General features: G+C 45.8%; 1 protein-coding gene across 2 annotated transcripts in view; it reads right to left on the bottom strand.

Moving 5' to 3' along the window:
* Positions 1 to 3397: 3397 nt before the first annotated feature.
* Positions 3398 to 23251, bottom strand: part of CDC42BPB (CDC42 binding protein kinase beta) — a 1057701-nt gene continuing 1037847 nt past the window's right edge. For both annotated transcript variants that reach the window (XM_085626326.1, XM_085626327.1), the window contains 3 exons: positions 9166 to 9295; positions 9002 to 9069; positions 3398 to 5319 (listed from right to left, as the gene is read on the bottom strand). In XM_085626326.1, the coding sequence (XP_085482452.1) occupies positions 5188 to 5319; positions 9002 to 9069; positions 9166 to 9295 (330 nt within the window). In that variant the 3' untranslated portion in view covers positions 3398 to 5187. The remainder of the gene's footprint in view (positions 5320 to 9001; positions 9070 to 9165; positions 9296 to 23251) is intronic.

Here is a 23251-nt window from a genome sequence, read left to right as displayed (position 1 = left end):
GTAGAGCTGGAGCCGCCCCGGCTCCGTGGCGGCGCCGGAATGACACTGACCCGACCCCCGTCGAAGCAGCCCCCTGCTTGAGGGAACGAGACAGGCCTGGGGAGTGGCACGAAGCCCTCCGCCAGCCGCGGCCCAGAATGAGGCGACGATAGCTTGGCAACCCATGTGGCGGCGCCAGGGACGATTCAACCTCCCACTCGCCCTCCAACGAGGCAGCCACCTGTGGGGAGGGATGAGAGGGGCCCGGAGAGGGACAAGGGGTCCTCCCTCGGCCTCGACCCGGAGCGGGACGAGGAGGGTCCACCAACCCCTGTGGCTCCGCACGGTCCAGCTGCTGCCGGCACCGTAGCGGCGTCACCTCAGCCTTAGACAGGACCACCTTGTCAAAGGACTGAGAGGGGCTCGGGGATGTGACCCGAGCCCCGGCGCCCTCCCGCGACACCATAGGGACCCCTGCGGAGTTTGCGGCGAGGCAGAGACGCCGTGGCCTGAAGGAGGTGCCCCAGAGGAGCCGCACCCCAACAGCACTACATCCTCCAAGCCTGGATCCGAACCAGTCGGCGCCGGGGGTACCGGCGGCGCCGCGTAGGGCCCTGCGCAGGGCGAGGGATCTGCCGACGCCCCAGGAGGGGAAGGAGGAGGAGACGCCAGCGAGGCCTGCATAGCCGCCACGTATGTCTCCATTTGGACTCTCGATGCCACAACACCAGGAAACGGTGGATAGGACGACACGTGGGCCGCATCACCCGCGGAGAGTCCATGCCCCCGGTAGGCCGGAAACCAGGCCCAGGGGACAAACTGCGACACTTACCCACCGGGGACCGACGCTCACGTGACATCGGAGAAGGGCGAAGACGACGACCACGGCCGTATCTGAAGCCGTCCGCCGAAGCAGACCGAGGGGAGGACGTCGACCTGGAGAGACGCACCGAGAGAAGTTTCATCCGGCGCTCCCGCCGCGACTTCGGCTTCAACTGTTGGCACGCCGCACAATCTGTGGTGCCGTGATCCTCCCCCAAACACCACATACAAATAAGGTGAGGGTCCGTCGCCGACATAAGACGCCCACAAAATGTGCAAGTTTTGAAGCCCGAAGGCATTCGCACACTGTTCCTTACCAAAAGGAAATGGAAGAAAAAGGGGCCCTAAACAGGCCCGTAGCAAGGATCGGATCTGAGTTGCACGCGGAAAAGGAAAAAACTGACGTAGGCGCGCCGGGGCGGGTCTTATGTGACCTCGCTGACGTCACTTACGCGGATGACGCCTGGGCGGAGTCGCATGATGTCGCCCCGGCGCGCAGGGATGCTGTGGCAAAAAAGTTTCCGGATCCAGTCACACACCTGGGGATAATTCTACGTGAAGGAATCTGCAGCTAGTAGTCTCTATCAGATCCTCTGTTTACCAAATGCCTCCAGACGTTTCAACTCCGTCTGGTGGGGTGGTCGGAAAAACATTTGGGCAAACTCGTGGAAGCCTGAACCACAAAGCTCTCTAGTATTGGGTGGTGAAGGAGGAAAGGGGAGTCTCCTGGGGCAGGCCTAAACTGTCCGACTATTTATCCGAGATGCCCAAAGGTTGTCTGTAAGGATATCATTAAATGGAAGGAGTGGTTCTGAAGAGGTCTGTTCTACCTGCAGAACCTCAGTAAGTTGTTTTGACCTCGACTGAGGCAAGCTTGAGGTCAAGAACCTCTGCTGCCGTTCTGATTACTAGAAGAAATGGGGCACATTCCTCCATAGAGGGGCCAGGATGAGAACTGAGGCGAGTATCATGAGAGGGATCTGGGGCATTGGCCTCCTGGAGGTCCAGAAAAGAAATGTCATCATTATACACTTACATTTTGTCACTGTCATCTTCGTGTGGATCTGAAACTGAAACTCTATGTGGCAGCAGAAGTGTGCCAGAGTAAGAATGAGGTTGTGGAAGAGATCGAGGTGGGCGCGACTTCAATCGAGGCCGCAGCAGATGCGATTCAGAATCCAAAAGGACTACGAGCTTTCTATCTGGCGTTGCTGCTGCCCCTGGAGACAGAGCAGATCCTGGAGCGGGGTCATGAGATGCAAGTAGTTCTGGGTTAAATCAGTCTGCAGTGACCTGAATGAAGGGCTCCTCAGATTCATGGGTGCCGAAGGTGTGCCAGAGGGCTCAGGAAAGATACCAAAATCTGGCTTACATCTGCTGCGGTGTCATCGGTGTATACAGGAACTCGGGCTGAATTGATGAGTTGTGAGGGTGTTTGTTGCCCACTGCGAAACCAAGATCTGGAGGGACCCTTACGTCCATGTGACATCTCCTTATGAGAGTGGAGGGAAGAAGGGGAGCTATTTTGACGTAAATGATGATTTGGAGTGGGATGACGGCCTCTCTAGGGAACGATGTTGAGACAAAGAGAGTGTCCAGGGCATCTACTTCGATCTGGATCGGGCCTTTCAATGGTGCTCACAGAGTTTGGCCTTGCAGTCCTGGACAGCCTTCGGATTCTTTCGCATGCATTTGTCACACTACTTCAAATCATGTGGTAATCCCAGGTACAAGAGACAGACCTCGCTTAGGTCCATCACTGACATCTGTTTGTAGCAATCCTTACAGAGTCTGAAACCTGTTGTTTTAGGATGAGACGTGTCCCTTGTACACTGGAAACATTTTGAAATCTTTTTTGTCAAGTGACAGAAATTGAAGGCGTGAGATTCGGATCTGCGTCAGTGGTGCGAAAAGAAATTTACTAAATTTGATGCATAGAGGTGGCTATTATGTTGTAGGCCCAACATCAATTCTGGGACGGGCCCGATGTGCAGCCACGCAACACCAATGATTGGCTCGTGAGAGAATTACTGATAAAAATCTCTGGACCCAGTCTGGTGCGTGGGTGCTATTCTTAAGGTGAGGAATCTTTGGTTAGAAGCATCTCTCAAACACATACACACCTAATCTCTTACATTTAAACAGTCACATGTTATCCATTTCCAAACCAGTTTTTTACAATCTCTGATTTTCTTTTAGTTTAGCTTTCAATTGATTTAACAAATGTAATTTGTAAGAAGTTCAAGGCTATTCACACTGCTCATTTTCTCCCATTAATTCAATGATTCCGGAGCGGAATAATCCTCATGAAATATGGTTGTAAACCTCCTTCGTTCCTGGAAGCCTTTCCGTCGGCGACCTGGTGGCCAGTCTCAACTACTACAGTCAACTGGCTGCATTTTGTACCATGGCTTCCCAACCAAAGATGATGCTGGTTCACCAGAGAACACACCGAGTAGAATCAATTGTGATCCAAGTAGCAGAACACTGAATAGAATTAAGGGTGATTCTAGATGCAATTTAAATAGTGAAGCTACATTACATATGTGTGTAGATAAGCAATCATAAGGTAAGTTAATACAATGGCATACAAAAGTATGAGGTGTCATTTAATGAAAAATGAACAAAATCATTCTGTACAAAGGATACAACAGTCTTGTAATTGATGGAACATGTGAATAGCTTTTTCAAAATAAGTACAATTTCCCACGAGAAGCAAAACATTAATTTCAAACGTTTTAATATGTCAAGAAAGACACTGAATTTAAAACCTCCCTCTTCTGCTTTATTAAACAGGTCAATTGCTCAACATGTTCTCACAATTCAATAATTAAAAAGACTCTGACTTACATTAAAAAAGTAGAAATCAGAAAAAACCCAAATGCAGTAGTGTCCAGCTCCAAGTGAGCCCCTTCAACGATAATCTCAGAAAAAAGAGCACATACTGTCAAACACTTAATGGAACCAGATTAAATGCTGACTAGAACTCTTTTAAAAATTAAAAATAAGTGCAAGTCCTATACAGTGTTTCAGAAAAGAACATTAACTATTGGTATCTCATTAATAGCCCATTAAACCAAATTTTAAATAAATGACACCAAATTGTCATAAAATTGGCACAGAAGGCACACTAGTGTGACAATGAAAAACTGGATATGCCAGCCATGTAAATAATTACAAACCTTTAATGAAATATGGGCACAGATCGTGGATTATTAAACGTATAATACATGGAAGCATGGGATTAAATATACACAGAGGCATGTCCCTGCGTGACGGAAAAAATATACAAGTATGTTGTGCATTTTTTTATTCTACATGATCACTACGCACTTAATCATGGTGTCTTCATGCAGGTGTAGATACAATGACGGAAAAAAGCAGCACCCTTGTTTGTATGTTCTTCATGTTCCACTTAGGTTACTAATCAGACAAATGCTGTAGTGTGGTAGAAGACTCATAATTTAGACAGACTTACAATGTTTGTTTAGGTTCTACATGTCTAACTCCTAACTAAACATGTAGTGTGTCTTAACACTGACAAACAAGAGATGCTATTCTGCAGCAACAGAGAAAAGGCTATGATGATCTCTTTCAAATGGCATATTTACAGACCTTCTATCAACCCAAACTAATGGTCATGATAATTAAGGATTTCAAAATATTCTTTAGCAGCGTAAGGGCAGAATGATTCATGAACATTTATACACACTCGCACACAAGACTAAGCATTGCTATAAGACACAAGTATGTCCTGGATATTTAACGGCTAAATGAGAAAAGGCCTCCAACTAGAAACTCTTTCAAAATCATTTCACGATGATGTAGATGCAGGCAGCATTTCACAGCTTCCAATCACTCTTCTAAAGATGTAGGGTATAGTCACAGGAAAAGGAAAAAAATGTTTTATCTTCAAATCTATGTAGATCAACTTGTATTTCCCAGTCAGAGGTCCAAATTCAGCCCAAAAGGATTTCTTGCTAAAACGACATTACATCGTAACTCTATGAAAGATGAAAAATAGGTGCTATGTAGCATTAATATAAGTAATGAACAGCTTTTCTTTTAGCTTCATAAGCACCATAAAGAATAAGGTTTCTTCTGATGTCTGTAGATTTGAAAAACATAAAACATGCCACTCTGGAGCATTAAAGATCGCTTCTAGAATCACAACTGGGAACAAAGAACAGCTTTGCATAAGAAAGCTTTGAGTGGGTGAAGAGCATGATCTTGTCATTTAAATCTTTAGTAAGTGGAATCAGAATTCAGCATATCCCATGTGCAATACCAGAGATCAGCATAATTCTTGGCACTATAGTCCAAAATAAAACTGTCTTGCACTTGTAAAACACCATCATCATCTCAATCCTTGACACGAGTGGAGTGCTACGCATCGCAAGTTGACTGGTCCAGTCCATCCAGTGTCAGTTGATTCCTATGAGGAGAATTTGGGCTGGGAGGGCCACTTGGGTTTGAGCTGTTGGAGGGAGTGGAGTGTTTTGTGGAATCAGAATCAGGCTGTTTGACAAAAGAAATACAATGTAAGATTTACAACAGAGAAACATAAACATGTCTAGATCTTCACAATCGGGTGGCCTGGTTTGACATTCTATTCATGCCACCATTTCTAGGCTAAGTACAACCACACCAGTTTGTGTGCCCACATAAACCTGAACATCATAATGGACCTGCAGGCAATTCCTAATATGTAGGTCACCCTGCTCCCCTTTCTTCTGACCTTTCACAACAGGTAATGGATATAGAGTCAATGGTACACCATGGCTAATGTGTGCTGTTGCATCAGTGTCATATAAAATATGCAACAATTAGGGAGCACAAATAAATAATAAAAGTGGTGTAGTTCTACTTTGATGAAAGAGATCCCCAGTAAAGAATACCAGCTCTGACACTATGCCACTGCTGGCGGCGTTCTTCCCTTGACGAATGTATGACTACACGGAGTTGATTCCTCCCTCTCCCCGGGATAAAAGTGAACCTGTATTGCACAGGAAAATCCCAGGGACAAATCATTAAACACCTAATAATATTTTTTTCATTACTATTGTGTGTTGTTGTTTGCCCACATATCTTACAGTTTAACTTTAAGCATATGACAGAAATGTATGGCTCTCTATGTCCTGATGATGACAGCTGATCTATTTGGGTACAAGGAATCAGCCAAAACATGTTTACATTTTTAATACGGAGGATGGTAGTGTGATAACATCCCATTATCATCACAACTTTCCTTCTTCTTTGAACTCTGTCAGGGTAGCAACTTTTCTGATCCATATGTATACATATCCTGTGCTGCCACTTAATGTTTGAGCCCACTCAAACACTGCTTGGTGCTTTGGGTGCGGGGAAAAACCCAATGATGAAGCTTGAATCAAACTGTGGGTGTGGCTCTTACCATACCAGGGGATTCTCTATCGTCCAAGAAAGACTACACCTCATCTATTATTATTGTCTTTTGCTCACTAATTGTTGTAAATACTGTATATTGTATAAGAGAGGAAGGATTAGTAAGCTATGGTATCTCTCTGCTCTCTTTTTCTCAAGGCACAGCATTTCAAGGAGACTCCTTGTATGGTTGGGGGAGACATTTCAGGTCTTTAATTTAGTGCAAGTTCTGGTCTGTGCTTATTTTTAAACTACTGGAACATTGAGAGCTCCATGATAAACAATGGGAGTAGGCTACAACAAGTAGTTCAGGACCCCTGGCCTCTACATAGCACTGGCTTAATCCAAATGCTCAGCCCCTCAATCTCTCCTGTCTCTCCTCTAGATGTCTAGGATTGTGCATAGTTTGAGAAAGGGTGAAGCTCAAGGGATCAGGGGAAAACAGCATAATCGTCTCCCTCCTTCTCCCATGGTCCCCTCCGCCCATCAAGCAGTAGCAGTCCAAGCTGCAGGTAAGAGGAGCATGAAGCCTCCACACCTACGACACTCCTGCTGCCTTATTAAACATTAATCAGAGCTAATGGAGAGGCGGGCTGTGGATGTCTTCCTTTCCTTGTTCTACACCTCCCACCTATTAAAGTCAGTTACCACTAGAGCCTTGAGTGGCCACCGCAGCAATTGACATGCATAGCGCAGAGGTGATAGAAAAGAAGGGCAAGATGCCTTAGTGCAGGAGGAATTTTTAAAACCGTTTCTTCATGAAGGCTACTTTAAATTGCGCAATTCTGCCTTCATATTGGGGAATGTTCGGGCCACCAAAGTACTGATCCCTTGTTACTGGCACCAGCACATAATAGGGCTTTTTAATAGCCCACTAAGGCAGGCTATTAGGCTATAATCTGTCTTGCTTCTTTTTAATTAGTTCTGGTTTGAGTGAAATATGCCATAGAAAGAACCAACATAATTCACTTGGATTATTATTCCCAACCTGCTCATGTTTACTATCCTTGCTGAACCAAAGATCAGCAGCACCAGTATATCCCAATCTTGGCTCTATCCACAAGCAGCAATGGAATTTGTTTCTTGTGACAAATATTAGCTATCTTATTTAGAGTATAAGGCCTTTCGGAAGGGAAAGATATTGGAGTAGGCAGATTTTCTTTGGCAGAGAATCATGTCTAACTCACAAAATTATACAAAACTCTTAATTTTTTTCAACCTTTTCTTAAGAAGAACTCAACATAAGCAGACCTTGGGATAAAGGATGATCCAGTCCAATTAAAATACTACGGTTTCTCGTTTTAAGTCTCACCCTTCCCTCATTGGTTTAATTTTGTTTCCAAGAGTCATACCTGCCTTTTCCTCAGTTCTGGTAGACACCAGAACCAGTGCAAGCTGGCATCTGACAATTGCAAAAGAAGGACAGTCCATGTATTGATAGCTGTGGGCAAACATGATGTTTACCCCCTTCACCCCTGTAAGCAGGTTGCTATTTCTTCAACACACTCCCATAGCTATACACATCTGGGAAGAGCAACGCTGAAATAGCTCTGTATTTAATATACACATACCTTTGTGAGAGTATACAGAGATAATCAGAAGACCGGCTAGAGGAGAGAATATTTCCGACAAAGGGGCAGTGGTTGTGTCTGTTATCACACAGAATAACCACCAATCCAATTTAGGGGGCAGAGTTTCCAGCCTACCCATAGCAAAAAACTGAAAATACTCAAATAACCAATGTGTTTGCTTATCTAGGTGAAACTTGTATCCACAAAAAGGCACAAAGTGAATTTACATTCCACATCGTGATTCACATAATTAGATTGGTGGAATTTATTTATTTATTGCTTCCGCTTACAGATATGGAGAATCACCAACTGTGGCAGAACTGCTGCAGTCATAAGGTTATTGGTGGGATTATGTTTGTTGGGAGGGGGATGGTTGGGGGTAGTTGGATAAAACAACCAGAAGAAGTAGATGAGCACCCACAAACTTGTAAATTTTAGGGTATTCACGTATATCTTGCAGGTAGTTTCCCATCCTGGATAAGCACTGAAACTTCCTCATGTGACAGGCATAGGTAAAGTGCCTTTCCAGACTGAGAAAAGGAGCAAACACACCCATGTATTTAAATGTAATGGTAGTATTGGAAAAAGGTTTATACATAGGGAAAACTATTTAACCCTTTAGAGAGAGAGAAAGATTATATCTGCTTATGTGCATTTGCCCCTCATTGTCTCGTGCACAATTTAGTACCAGTTCTAAACTCTGCATGCAAAAAGTCTCGGAGTACTGCAGAAAACCTTTAACTGTCAGACCACGGAAATACTTCTGGAATTTTTTGAAAATCCCTATAAAACCAGAAACCTATTAAAACCTAAGAGAGTCGTCTACAGGAGAAGATATGTAACTTTCACACCTGGGGCTTTGGAATCGAGCTCAGCTCTGTGAAGAGTCAATTTGAAAACTTGCACAGCTGGCTCTGTATTGCTATTTTGTACAAAAGTTAAAAGTAAGTCAAATAAAAAAAAAAGAAGCATTTTAGGAATAAACTGAATAAATAAAAGTCATGGTTGTAAGAAATGAAAAAAAGTGGGGTAACAGTGAACATTTAACTCTCATCAAAAAAGATGAGGACTCAACAACATAGCAACAGTGACAAATCTAGAAACTAGATCAGATGGACACATTTGAATGCGAGGAGAGCTCACTAATATTTTAGCTTAAATTACACCAATGTTTGCAGTTGCAGATTAGTTTAGTTGTTTAAGAGATACTGTAAATCCTACATTACCTCTTTCTCAAATTCCTGGTCATGATCGGACATACTTCGCAAAGGCATAACTACTCCCAAGTCACCACCTAAGGCAGAAGATTATATTTCACTGTAGCAAAAATGAAAAGGATGGCAGACTACATTCTCCAAAGTTCAGCACTGTTTTGACACAGTTTTCTAACCTGAGGAAGGCCATGATATGTATGTTTTACTTCTCTGTTGTTGCAGTTGTTGCTGCTGCCTTGAGATGTTGGTAGATGGAGGACGTGTCTTTTCTCTGGAGTTTTCATCTTGGGAAGAAGGTAAGACACTCTGAAACAGCAAAACCAAACCATACTTTTTACTTCCCAGTCATAATCAAAAGCAAAATAAATCATGAAAATAAAACCAAATACTCATTTTAAAATCTAACACTGAAGATTCCCAAAATGCTTGTAAGGACGCAAGGTTTCCAGAGATACAATTGTCATGCATTCATCTGCAAGCAACTTATATCGATGTTTGAGAACCTGTAAAGATTTCTCCTATCTAATCATAGTAAGCTTTCAAAATCAAACATGAAAAGAAAGTGGATATGGTGGTTTAGGATTATTGTATAAATGTTTGCTGACAACTAGATTTACCCTAAAATAGATTTGTTATATATATATATTTCTAATTAAATGTGACACCGCACACATGATGTCATCTATTGATTTATTTACTTTTTATTTCAGCATTTACATATCAAGCATGAATTTAACAAAATTAATGTTGATGTAACTTAGAAATGCAGATTACAGCTGAAGATGATGAAACAAAGTCCACTTAATGAGGTGATGCTGAGCAAGCACACTTGACTCTTTTTGAGCACATTGTCCAAGTAGCAGCATCGGTACTTTCTATCAATTATACTTCTCCATGGATTCAAACCTTGAAAATGTTATTTCTAATTTGAAGAAGAATCCTGTTATTCAGAGATCTCTGCCTGACAAGCACATGCTGTTAAGCCATGCCTATAGGATCAGCCACACCTCAGTTTAAGGTCATAAAATTATAATGAGAAGAACTGGACATGTGAGGCATGAACCTAGCAAATGGAGATGTGTGTGTGCATCCATGAACGGAATTCATGGAGACTAACATTATTAGGCTGGTAGCATGTTCTTCGTCCTTTCCCAAGAGGTTCTCACTACGGAATCCCACCTTTGGAACAGAAGGACAAAAATCTCAACAGGAGATGAGGCAGCAAAAGCAAACAATTTATTGAGCAATGAGTTGCTGCTACACATAATGTTCAAACAGGTAAGAGTTTTAGAATACGTAACAAAAAAGCAGTGTTTAGCGTGTGATAAGACTTTCCCAGAATGCTGGAAAAACAGGCAAACATGTAAGCAAGACAACCATTACGGCATCCACCCAAGATTACCACTTCTATTTTCAATTTCAGTTTCTCTATTAATGTGGAACACGGACCAATACAAGTTATTAAAAAATCCGCCAGCCATAATTACAAAAACTTTACAATTCGGAGTGTTTCTCATATCTGAAACAACTGAGCAACATCCTGCAAAGTGTCAAAGTCATGTTTAGGAAACATTTTGCATATAGCCCTGCAATTTCTCCTTTAGCATAAGTGTATGACAAATACAGAAAAACTTACTAAATTTCCTAAATAAAGAAAACTTTCAACCCAGCTGAGGCATACAAGTAGCAAATGTGTGGAATGCCACTTTATTTTGGGTGAAATTAAATATAATTTAGAGAGTGATTTCTATACGGTATGCATATGTGTAAAGATGAGAGAAATTAAAGAGTTGGATTGGCATATGTGCTAAGTAGGATGGCTTCTGGGACCTGATCCTAGGGAAGAAAACGTACAAAACTGTAACTACACTCTTGAACCGTTGAACAAGTTACTTACCTTCGGCAACAATATATCTGTAAGAAACATAGGTTAGCTATAGATTCCTTAGAATTACTCCCAGGTGTCAGACTGGATCCGGAAAGTTTTTCGTCAGCAGTAGCCCTGCACGTCGGACGACTCCACGTTTGTTGTCTTGGTAGCCGGAATGACGTCGGGGTAGCTACATAGATGCCGCAGTTTCGCGCTGACGTCAGTTCTGTACACGACTTTCCACGGCAGGAGCGCAGAGCCATGCAAGACACTGACCACTGGCGCACAAAACTAGGGCCCTGAAAGGAAGTCCTTAACCCTAGAAGTCAGTACGCAGAACGGGGAGGATGGGTGGGGCGGTAAGGAATCTATAACTAACCTATGTTTCTTACAGATATAGCGTTACAGAAGGTAAGTAAATTGTTCATCTGAAAGAAACAGTTAGTTATAGATTACTTACCTTAGAATTGATACTCCAGCTATACCAACGCCGGAGGTGGGTCTGCGAACTAAGTTCACACTAGAAAGTCCTGGAGAACAGAACCGCCAAAGAAGCAGACTCTCCGGACTTGAATGTCCAGGTAGTAGTGTTTGGTGAACGTGTGCAGCGATGCCCATGTAGCTGTCTGACAGATGTCAATTAGGGGGACTACTCGTCCCAAAGCAGTAGTAGCTGCCGTTGCCCTGGTGAAATGGGCGCGCAGCCCCACTGGAGGCTCCTCCTTTGCCAAAGAATAGCAGGCTTTGATGCACAGAACAACCCATCTGGAGATGGTCCATCTGTGCACGGCCCAACCTTTCTTAGCGCCCACATAACCAACAAAGAGCTGGTCGTTCACCCGGAATTGTTTGGTGCGATCCAAGTAATAGGAATGCGCACATTTTGGATCCAGACGGTGGAGCCTCTCTTCCTCTTTAGAAGGATGCGGAAAGAAGGTGGGCAAATTGATGGTTTGGCCAATGTGGAAAGAAGTGACCACCTTGGGAAGAAAGGAAGGTCTAGTTCTGAGGACGACCTTGTCTGGATGAACAGCCAGAAAGGGAGGCTTGGAAGAAAGAGCTCGTAGCTCACTCGCCATGCGCACAGAGGTGATGGCCACCAGAAAGGCAGTTGAAGGTTAAAAGCCTGAGAGGACAGTTATGTAGCTCCTCAAAGGGAGCGCACATAAGAAAGGTAAGAACCAAGTTTAAGTCACACTGAGGTATTACGAAGGGAACAGGAGAAAAAAGATGAGTAATGCCCTTAAGGAAAGGATTTACAACAGGGGACTTGAAAAGAACAGGCTCATCAGGAAGCCTAAGGAAGGCTGAAATGGCAGAGAGATAGCCCTTTAGAGTGCCCAGAGCAGAGCGCTGCTGGGACAGAGAAAGAAGGAACAAGAGAACCTCAGAAACAGGGGCAGAAAGGGGATCCACAGCCTTTGCTGTGCACCATGCCACAAATATGTTCCATCTGCAGGCATATACGGTCTTAGTGGAGGGATGCCTGGCTGCCAAGATTACATCACAGACTTCGCGCGGCAAGTCAAACGATGTCAACTGCCGCCGTTCAATCTCCACGCAAGGAGGTGGAGGCTGGACAGGTTCGGGTGGAGGACCGTCCCCTGCTGCTGTGACAGAAGATCCTTCTGAAGAGGCAGTCGGATCGGAGACTCGATGGCCATGTGTAGCAGCTCGGGATACCAGACTCTTTGTGCCCAATCCGGGGCCATGAGAATGACTTGGGCCTGGTCGCGGTTGATCTTCTTCAGCACTCTGGGCAGAAGTGGTATTGGCAGAAAGGCGTTTAGAAGACCGCAACTCCACTTGCGAGAAAAAGTATCGCCTAGCGAGTGCCGCCTTGGAGATTCCAGTGTGCAGAATTGCTGACATTGCGCGTTCTCTTCGGTGGCGAATAGATCTAACCAAGGCTCTCCCCACTGCTGAAAGAGACCTTGCACCACCTCTGAGTGAAGACGCCATTCGTGATCCATCATGCACCTGCGGCTGAGGTCGTCCGCCCCGGCGTTCAGTGAACCTGCCAGATGTTGAACCACCAGGGATATGCCCTGATGTTTCAGCCATGTCCAGAGGCGGAGGGCCTCTTGACAAAGGGTCCACGACCCCACCCCGTCCTGTTTGTTGCAATACCACATAGCGGTGGTGTTGTCCGTGGACACCTTCACTACTCTTCCCCAGACAGGGAAAAGGAATGCTTTGAGTGCAAGATGAATCGCCCGAAGCTCCATTAGGTTTATGTGGAGCCCGGACTCCGCCGGAGACCAGATGCCTCTGATCTCTGCCTCCCCCATGTGGCCGCCCCATCCCAGAAGTGATGCATTGGTCACCACTGTAAACTATGACTGAGAAAGGGAGAGGGATCTGCCGTCGACCCAATCCTGATTCGTTAGCCACCACTGCAGTTGGCGTGCAGTGCCCGCCGAGATCTGGATGCAATCGGACAGGTTCCCCTGATGCTGTGCCCACTGGAACTTCAGGTCCCACTGCAGAGCCCACATATGCCATCTGGCATCATCCACCAGCAGGATGCAGGAGGCCATTAGGCCCAGTAGCCGGAGGGTCATCCTGACCGAAACCCAGGCTAAAGGCTGAAAGATCCGAATCATAGCCCGAATATCCCAGACTCGCTGTTTCGGGAAGATAGACCCCAAACTGCGTTGTGTCCAGAACCGCTCCGATGAAGAGGAGCTTCTGAGAGGGAGTCAGGTGTGACTTTGGCACGTTGATGGGGAACCCCAGCGAATGCAGGAGGTCGTCCGTAGTCTGGAGGTGGGAGACGACTGCCTGGGGCGAGCCGCCTTTAACAACCAGTCGTCGAGATAGGGGAAGACTGGGACCCCTGATTTGCACAGATGAGCTGAGACCACCACCATCACTTTTGTGAACACCCGAGGGGCGCTAGTAAGGCCAAAGGGGAGCACGGTAAACTAAAAGTGGTCGTGGCCTAAAGTGAACTGCAGGTAATGTCGGTGGGCCGGCTGGACGGGGATGTGAAAATAAGCGTCCTGCAAATCCAACGCTACCATCCAGTCTCTAGGGTCGAGGGTAGGCAAGACCTGAGACAGGGTCAACATTTTGAACTTCTCCTTCTGGAGGAAGCGGTTGACGTTCCTGAAATCCAAGATAGGACGCAGGCTCTTGTCCTTCCTGGGCACCAGACAGTAGTGGTAATAGCAACCACAACCTACTTCTGGGGCAGGAACTTGTTTGATGTCTCACTTGGCCGAGAGAGACATAACTTCCTGTTGGAGAAGGGCCAGATGATCCCCCGACATACGATGGTACTGATGTGGCATGACTGGGTAGTCTCGAAGGGGAGGGAGTAGCCCCTTCGGACTATCTGCAAAACCCACCTGTCCGACGTGATGGTATGCCAGTGGGGGAGATGATGGCGAATCCTGTCACCCACTGGTGTGTGATGGGCCTGAAAGGTCGGACTAGGAGGGTTTGGAGGCTGCTGCAGAGGCGGCGGTGGTTCCCATGTCCCCGGCCGCAATGGGGCTGAACAGCTTGCGCCAGCCTGTGGCCCTGGAGGGAACATGGTGGGGCACCCTTCCGTTGCCACGAAAGGGGCAAAGAGCATACTGTGCAGGGCGTGTGGTGGAGAGGCCCAAGGACTTGGCCGTAGCCCGAGAGTTCATGAAATGCTCTAGCGCACTGTATGCTTTGTAGCCGAACAGGCGATGCCCATTAAAGGTCATGTCCATCAGGGTGTTCTGGACATCCCCAGAAAAGGCGGTCGACCTCAGCCAGGCGTAGCGTCAAAGGGCTACCGACGTTGAAATCGTCCTATGCAGAGAGTCGGCGGTGTTCAGTCCACAGCGTATGGTAAACTTCGCTGCGTCTCTCCCCTCGGCAACTGCACAGGAGAGCATGGCCCGGGCCTCCTCCGGGCACTGGGGCAGCAGTTGCGCCACCGTATCCCACACAGAGTAGGAATAACGGCCCAGCAGACATGCAGTGTTTACCGACCGCAGTCACAAGCTGGAGGTAGAAAACTTCTAAGTTGGTCTAGCTTTTTGGATTCCCTACCAGCTGGAGCGTTAGGGAATGAAACCTTTGGATGTCGAGGCTTGGACCACCAAGCTCTCAGGAGGTGGGTGTAGGAAAAGGAAAGTGAGGTCGCCCGGGGCCAGGTGGTGGCGTCAGGCAATCATCCTATCCACAGGAGCCCCTGAGTTGGGCCTGGACCAGGTGCCCAAAAGGATGTCGGTTAGGGCTTCATTGAATGGCAGCAGGGGTTCCGAAGAGCTCGCTGCCAGCTGAAGCACCTCTGTCAGGAGGTTAGTCCTAACTGCCACCGTAGGTAACTCGAGGTGGAAAGCCTTGGCCGCCCTACGCAACAGCACAGCGTAAGACGCTCCCTCCTCCGTAGTCATGGTAGGAGGAGACAACATGCCAAGGTTTGGTGAAGTAACCAGACCACTGGCGTCCCCCCAGTACCTCTCTCCTGTCTGGATCATAATCCAACTGGTTGGTCAAAGGATCTCCAGACCCCTCCCAGTCTTCCTCACCCTCCTCTGGCTGCCAATCTGGCTGAAAACGTCCAGGGTGGAACACAGGCACAAAAGTACCCATTGGCGCCGGATCCGGCGTCGGTCGACGCTGGTCCGGTTCTGTGTCCACATTGGGGCAGAAGCCGGGGTCGACGCTGGCTGGGGGTCCAGCCAGCACCGGGTGTGGTGCCGGCAGAATCGGCACAGGGGAAGGCGTAATCAGGTCAACAGGTGCCGATCAAGGTCCAGGCCTGGATCCAAGGGGGCCCGGAGGTGCTGGGACCAGAGCTGCCGGCGTCGAAGGCCTAGGGCCCCCAGCCGAGTCCACAGGGCCTGAAGGCACGCCGGCAGAGTCGGGCTCCCCAAAGATGGCATGCATTGCTTCGTAGAACTGAAGAAGCTGGGCAGGGGTCGCTCCCGGTCCCAGGTAGGGAGGGAAGGCCGGAGTCGACCCTGTAGGCTCTGCACCCAGAGCTGCAGGAGGGGCACCACCAGCACCCTTCGTCACGTCGGCAGACGGACGAGGGGAAGTCGAAGAGCGACAATGCTTCTTCGACGACCTCTTGTGCTGCGACTTACCTGACCCTGGGCGCGAAGACTTGGAAGAGGAATGATGATGATGGCTCCGTGACCGGTCCCTTGAACTCCCAAGGGACAGGGACCGCGAGCAAGGCGGAGCCAACTGCTGGCCCTCGAGTAGCTTTTGGGACCACTCCCGCAAAGACTTCGTGGCCATGGTCCAGCAGTCGGAGCATAACTTGGGGTCATGGTCACGCTCCAGGCAGTAGAGCCACACGCGGTGCGGCTCCGTCACCGACATCAGTCGGACACAGGAACTGCAGGCCTTGAAGCCGGGCATTCCTAGTGCACAATGAGTTTATGGACTCAAAAAACGATGTCCACAAAAGTCGAGAATAAGTCAGTCAAAAAGTGACTGTAGGTACCGCTCTCTCCGGATCTGCGCTTGATGGCATGGAAAAAAAAAAAAACTGACATCAGCGCGCGAGGGCGGCGTCTATGTAGCTAACGCGACGTCATCCCGGCGACCATGAAAACGAACGCGAGGTCGACCGACACCACCTTCTGACATGCAGGGGTACTGCTGACGAAAAACTTTCTGGATCCAGTCTGACGCCTGGGGGTAATTCCAAGGTAAGGAATCTACAACTAACTGTATCTTTCAGATGGAATCTTTCATATACATACATGCTTGGATTACTTCCTGTAGCTAGTGATTCTGGTACATTTACAAATAGCAGTAGGGAGTAGTAACATACCGGCATTATAATACAGGCCAAAATAGATCAGATTTCCAAGTACAACTGTGTACGCTTAATAATGGTTGCATCTTAGTCTATGAGAGCTACTTATGCTTGAGCTCTGCAGTGGTTCCTTCTAAGTCCTTATGCTAGGGAAGATGATGGTACAAACCTGTAAGTCTTGTAGCATCGATTTCTTTCATAGCTTCACATGCACGAAATAACGTACATCATCAGGTTGGGAGTCCCTGGTAACCTTACTAATTGTCTTGATCAGTTTTAGCAAGCAAGCATTGCAATGCAGCACTGTCTGCCTAACAGCATATTAACTGCATTGTAAATACCCAAACTTGAGACAATGAGGTGAATATGTTTTGAATTTCATTCTTCATGGGAGGCCAACATCTCAGCTTTCACCATGTTTTTATTGACTTTTCAATAATAAAAACTAAGAACAGGTAACCAACAAACCAACACTCATTAGCATTCTATGAGTACATGGTTCATAGTGCTAAGTACACCAGGAGTTTCTTGTTGCAACAATTACAGGAGCCATCACTAATGACCAAAATCAACATCTATTAAAGTATTTTATTACAACACACCTCCCTCGCGTCAAACTATGCATCATTGTCCATATACAAGATCAAGCACACAAACAACTTCCCATCATTCGAGGACGTTCTCAGACAGTTTTACTAGATTCCTCCTGCCTTTGGCTCAAATTCTGACAATTTTCTGAGAAAATCCTCATGCCTGGTGTTAGACCTGGCAGCCTTAGGGTGGTCTCTCCCCCCCCCCCCCCCCCCCCCTCCTCCCTCCTCCCTCCCCAACGTTTTGCCTTTCTCCTCCACATTTTCTGGCCTTGTTTTGTTGGTATTAAGAACGCTAGCCAGTGCTGAAGTGCTTGTGTTTTCTCCCCTAAACATGGTAATATGGGTTCATCCCCAATTAGCATATTTAATTTACTTTTAAGTCCCTAGTAAAGTGCACTACATGTGCCCAGGGCCTGTTCATTAAATGCTACTAGTGGGCCTGCTGCACTTATTGTGCCACCCACAGAGGTAGCCCTCTAACCATGGCTCAAGCCAATCACTGCAGAGCCTACGTATGCAGTTTACACTGCCATTTTGACCTGGCAAAACAAGCCTTTCACCAGGCCCAAACCTTCCCTTTTAATACATATGTCACCCCTAAGTTAGGCCCTGGGCCACCCAGAGGGCAGGGTACAATGTATGTAAAAGGCAGGGCATGTGTTTTTAAGATTTACACATGCTGGTAGTAAAAAACTCTCAAATTCGTTTTTCACTGCTGCAAGGCCTATTTCTACTGTAGGATAACTATGAGATTACCGTATTACATTTTAGAAGTATAATTCTCAATTGGGAAGAGATAAACCCTTCTAGTCTGGTGTCTCTAGAATCACAGTTTAAAATCCAAACTAATGGTGAAGTCGGTTTTTAAACTGCGATTCTGAAAATGCCACTTTTAGAAGGTTGACATTTTCTTACTTTAGCTATTTGGTGCCTGCTGCCTGTATCTGATCACGTCTGTGGTGGGTGACAGCTGGGTTTTGTGTATTCCCCCTAGACATCCACATACAATGGGAGCTTAGGTGTGACTTGATGTACCATTGATGCATCAGGATCTCGCACCGCAGTCATGTTGCATCTCAGAACCAATGCATCGCCTCGGCGGGGCAACAAACTTTCGATGTGGATCCACGCAAGTGCTCTACAACCAGGATTAAGGTACTTTGGTTTAGCAGACCTAAACGGGTCCATGTAGATGGCCCGCACTCCCTTGCAGTTGGCCTGAACTTTTGCCTTTGTTCCAGCCCAGTGTGACTAGATATCCCAAAATAGTGCTTTTTGCCTCTAGGCACTATTTTACCTAAACAATTTGAAACTCAATATTCCAAGTTCTACTTTTTGGATTTTTGTTGTTTTGGTCTTGTTTTATTTATTAAATTAAGTTCTATTTTTCTGACCTGGTGTGGAATATTTTTGTGTGGTGTTTTTACTGTTTGATGTGTTGCACAAATACTTTACACATTGCGTCTTAAGTTAAGCCTGACTGCTCTGTTCCAAGCTACCAGATGGTAAGCAAAGGTTAATTTAGGGTTTGCCAGCTTCATACCTCAACTAGGATTGTGGCTGAAGCTTGCCTAGGGCTCATACCCCAGTCAACCACCAAACCAATGTCTAACACCTGGTATATTGATTCTTCTGCTTGTATACACCAATTCATGCTCTGGATCCATAGTGTCAGCAATGTAGTTGTACAGCTCCCTCATAGTTTAACAATGTCTCATTGCAACCATCAACACAATATTACACAACATTAATGTGAATCTGGGTCATGTTGACTCCCCCAAATCCTGATAATTGCAACATGATGGGTCAGATTTGCCCATAACCCTTGAGGCCTGCTGACTTGTTTGTCCAAACCTGCTGTATTTATGGGCAGGACCACAGTGTCTGACCCAGTGTGCCCTTGGTGCATCCTCACAGGCACCTGTCGTTGCCTGCACTCCTCATCTTAAACAATCTGGTCTGGTTCTAGTACTATCTAAAATCTTGAGCTGTATCAAGTGATAACTGGCTCTTAGTGCTACCTCGCGGATATTTACATGCTTCTTCCCAGTGTGCCTCCTTTACGATTCCAATATCCTAGTCGCGTTTGTGTTTAAGATCATCCAGCGAGTCCCAACAACTATTAAATAACAGGGTGAAAGAGCATGCATCTGCAACAGTGCAGCCAGTACTCTAAATTCCAAATATGATTGATCTGCAACCTCGGGTAGATGTTGACTGTAATTGGGCAATGTATGTTTGATCTGCAGGTATATAAAGTACTAGGTGTTTACCAGCTCAACTTGTTGTAATAGGTCCTCACATGATAGCAGCCCCTGTGGATACCATATGTCCCCAACATTCGTGATCCTTTTTCTGAAACACTTCTAGCTTGTTCAGGTCTGAGCGGATGGCACAGTCTCGTAGCGGTGTCTCCAAAGTAAGCCTATCTTGCCATCCCGAGCCTTAGCTCTCATCCAAATCTTGATAACTGTGGAAGTAGGAGTAGACTTCGGGCTCAAGGAGGCCCTACCATATAGTTCCTTCAGGTAATCATAGATCTATCTGCCTGCCGATAGAGCTATGATTACCTCATGTGTGCAGACTTTTCTTCAAGTCTGCACACATGAGGTTTATGTCCATTGTCATTGTAACGATTTTAAGTTCCAGGGCAAATCTGGTTTCTCTGACCACCTGCAGCAGCTCTCTGAGCGAAAGGTCTTGGCTTTGGCAGATTTAGGGACTGAGCTTGGACACTGGTTCAGCAACACCCCTGTCCGAGCTGCTACTGTATGCATACTTTTCTAGTTTGTTGCATAGATTTTTGGCCTCTGTCCCAGACCACGTCTTGTGATTTATCAGGAGGGACGGCCCCTACAATGTCCAGTAGTAGTAATACTTTATTCGGTTGTAAATAACCATCAAAGTGTACACAACCAAAAATACAATATTCCATAAAAATACGTAACAATCCTCTTATACTTCATCTCGTGTTAAAAGAGAATGTAAAAATAACAGTAATCATCTCATTCTATAGTAAAAACAAGTAGGAATACACATCAATCTCTTAAAATAGGAACATCCAGACAATGTCATACTATTTATTAAAACAGCGTTCCCACAGGAGCAGTATAAAATACAGTGCAATAAGTCCAAAAAGTGGCCGTGCATAGTGCAACCAATAGTAATGTGCAAAGGGCAAGACAGTTAAAATACCTATTTTGTTAGCACAACATTGGGCAGTAGACTTTAAAATTGTAGTTCTCTTAAACCATACTTATTGTATAAAGTGTTTGATTGGTTTCAACAAAACCAACTATCATGCAATTCCGCCAAAACGAAAATTATCTTCTTTGGACATGCCCCTGGTGATGAATGGCGGAATTGGTGGCCTCAGGATCAGCCTCCTCCACCCAGCCCTGTCACCACTATTACAGTTATTACCTTGGCCACAAGAGTAAGAATTAGACTTTTGAGAGGGTTCAATTTGGAGACCAGTGTATCAAAACGACTCCTCCCGCCATGATCATTGTCAATAGCTCCAGTTGCTTGAATTGGATGATTTACTAATGTAGAAACCTTTGGAACAAGGGTTTCTTGATTTTGGTCGGTCGACTGTAAGTGATCAAAGCGATTATGACATGGTACATTTGGAACTACATTTATTGAATCAGTTTCCTCTGGACAACTCGATTTGTCCATGCTGGGTGCTGCTTGTTTGGAAGACTCCAAGGGAACCGGGATTTATACACTTGTCACTTAGGGTTGATTAGTTACATCAGGTCAACTGCAAACTTTAGGGTTTTTTAAACATTGCCGAGACTTTTGGAGGTTTACCCTTCCATTTTGTCTTGTTAGCAGTTGAAAGTAACTCCATTTCCTCTATAAAATGGTCAATATCAGCCAGTGTACGTAATTCAGGTGAGGGCGTCTCCAACCTGCCTTTTCCTAACCTTTGTGGTTTTTTGGCATAAGTTTCACTTTTTGCAGGGTCACCAGCCTTGCGTTTGCCCATTTTGCATAAGAATCTCACAAGAGCCCAGGTATTTAAAAAAATACAAACATAAAAGCATTCAAAAAGGTACTACGGCTGAGCCAGGCTTACTTGTAGCTTGATTTTGTCGTGGTCGAAAGAGGGGTGGCCCAGCCCAGCCAACTAAGGCGTATGACGGGTGAAGATGGGCCAGGACATGTCCCATGCTGCAGGGGACCCAGCTCAAGTTATCAAGCGCCTCCGGGTGCGTTGCGGTGACGACGGCGGCTGCCGCAAGGCTCCCTGGGGCTTGGAGTCTGCCCCTTGCTCGCCTCTTCGATAGGGACTCCCAGGATTATGATGGGCGCCCTTGGTGTCCAGTAATGTCGGTGTCGCCACAGTTCACCAAGCCCTCCTTGTCCAGCTTCGCTACTACCAAGCCCATCCTATCTCGATCGGTATAGGCGGCCTACCTTAGATAATTGTGTTTCCCTGCTTTTACTACAAGTCCTCGGGCGGTGCCGCTGCGTCTCTCCCCCACAGGCCCCGCAGCGGCCCAGGAGGTGCAGCAATGCATTGGGTGTGCGCTACCACATGCCGTCTATCTTGTCGCCAAGGATTTGACTGCTGCCGCCACGCCTTTGGAACCACATTCCAGCATAACAAGAATACAGTTGAATCTATGCCAGAGAATTACTCCATCAGCTCGAAAACTCACACAAGGTGCCGAAGACACAACTCCAACACAATTCAGATTTATAAGCACAACTATTAAATCTATGAATTATACCAATACTGGAGAACTGTAAATACAGTCTTTTCCAGCTTTGAATAACTAAATTAAGTCTATTTCTAAAACGCAACAGTGATCACAAGAGATATTCCAGCACTATCAACTTAGCTTCATTCAGAAGAATATGAAAATAATACGAATAGAAGAGTTAAAAAATGGATGTGTGCAATAGTCATGTTTTGAGGGCATAATGGAAAGCCAAGTGGCTACTGATATGGAAAGGGGTTTAAGAATTTCATGTCTTGGCAGAAAAACATATTCAAACATGCATTTATAAGACTGGAAAGCAGCATGAGTGTAAGAAAAAAATAAAGGAAAGAGAGGCTCAGCATACTGAAAGAGTCTGGGGAACAAACTAGCCTACTTCAGCTTCAATTCTAGTATGAATTTTGAGAGGTATGTAAAGTCTGGTGAAGATATGGCAGCTATGGCACGTCACTGTCCTGTAAATGTCTTGAAGTTGAACTCTTGGATAGAGTTCCACTGTTGCTGACATTTATGCAATGTACATTCACTGCTCTGGTCTTTGGAACAGGTTGTTGTGTTTTATCATGCTAAAAATTTAAGCAGGCTGAAATCTAAATTATGATGCCTTATTTGGTTGCCCCTTATTACACTGAAAGAATGTGCAGTTGATTTGATGAGCAAAAGCACCTGGTTCTGCTCTGATGACACTTAACTGAATATTTTCAGCTGTAGGTGTTGAATTTGAGAAAAAGAGACAACATTATGAGTTTGTTCATAGCAAACTCCTTTGACACTTTAGGTATATTTTTTGTTGTGGTCCTGTGCACACAGGGTGCTGGAGAAACAGATAAAAAAGTTCCTTTAAGGCACAGGCATTACTTTCCATCACCTACTCAGAGCACGTTAAGTGCAAGGAAAAGCAAATAAGCTAAAAATTGAGGAATTTAGTAAAAATAGAATTAGGTTTGTAGAGAACCAGTGGCTTCCTCACACCTACGACATTGTATAAAGTCCCTTCCTAAACACTCTAGGTTCTTTCAACTGTGGCAAAAAGAAGAGCTTCACTGAACTGCATCCGAGTTGGTAAACGACAGAAGATAAGACAACAGTTCATGTAGGTGCGAATTGAATATGCTACTTACCAGTATGCATCTGTTCTTGGCATGTAGGGCTGCTGACATTCATATCTGTGCATAGATCGCCGCCTAGTGTTTGGTCCGGATGTTTGCACGTTGTTGTCCTGGAAGAGTCTTCGAGGTATCCTGGGATAGGTGACTCCTCCCCTGGACTACAGTGCGCATGGGCATCCTCTCCATCCTCAGATTGTTT

Source organism: Triturus cristatus, chromosome 9 (genome assembly GCF_964204655.1).
Source record: "Triturus cristatus chromosome 9, aTriCri1.1, whole genome shotgun sequence".
Lineage (NCBI taxonomy): Eukaryota > Metazoa > Chordata > Amphibia > Caudata > Salamandridae > Triturus > Triturus cristatus.
Note: the sequence above shows the minus strand (reverse complement) of the source record. Positions and strands in the feature narration are given on the sequence as shown.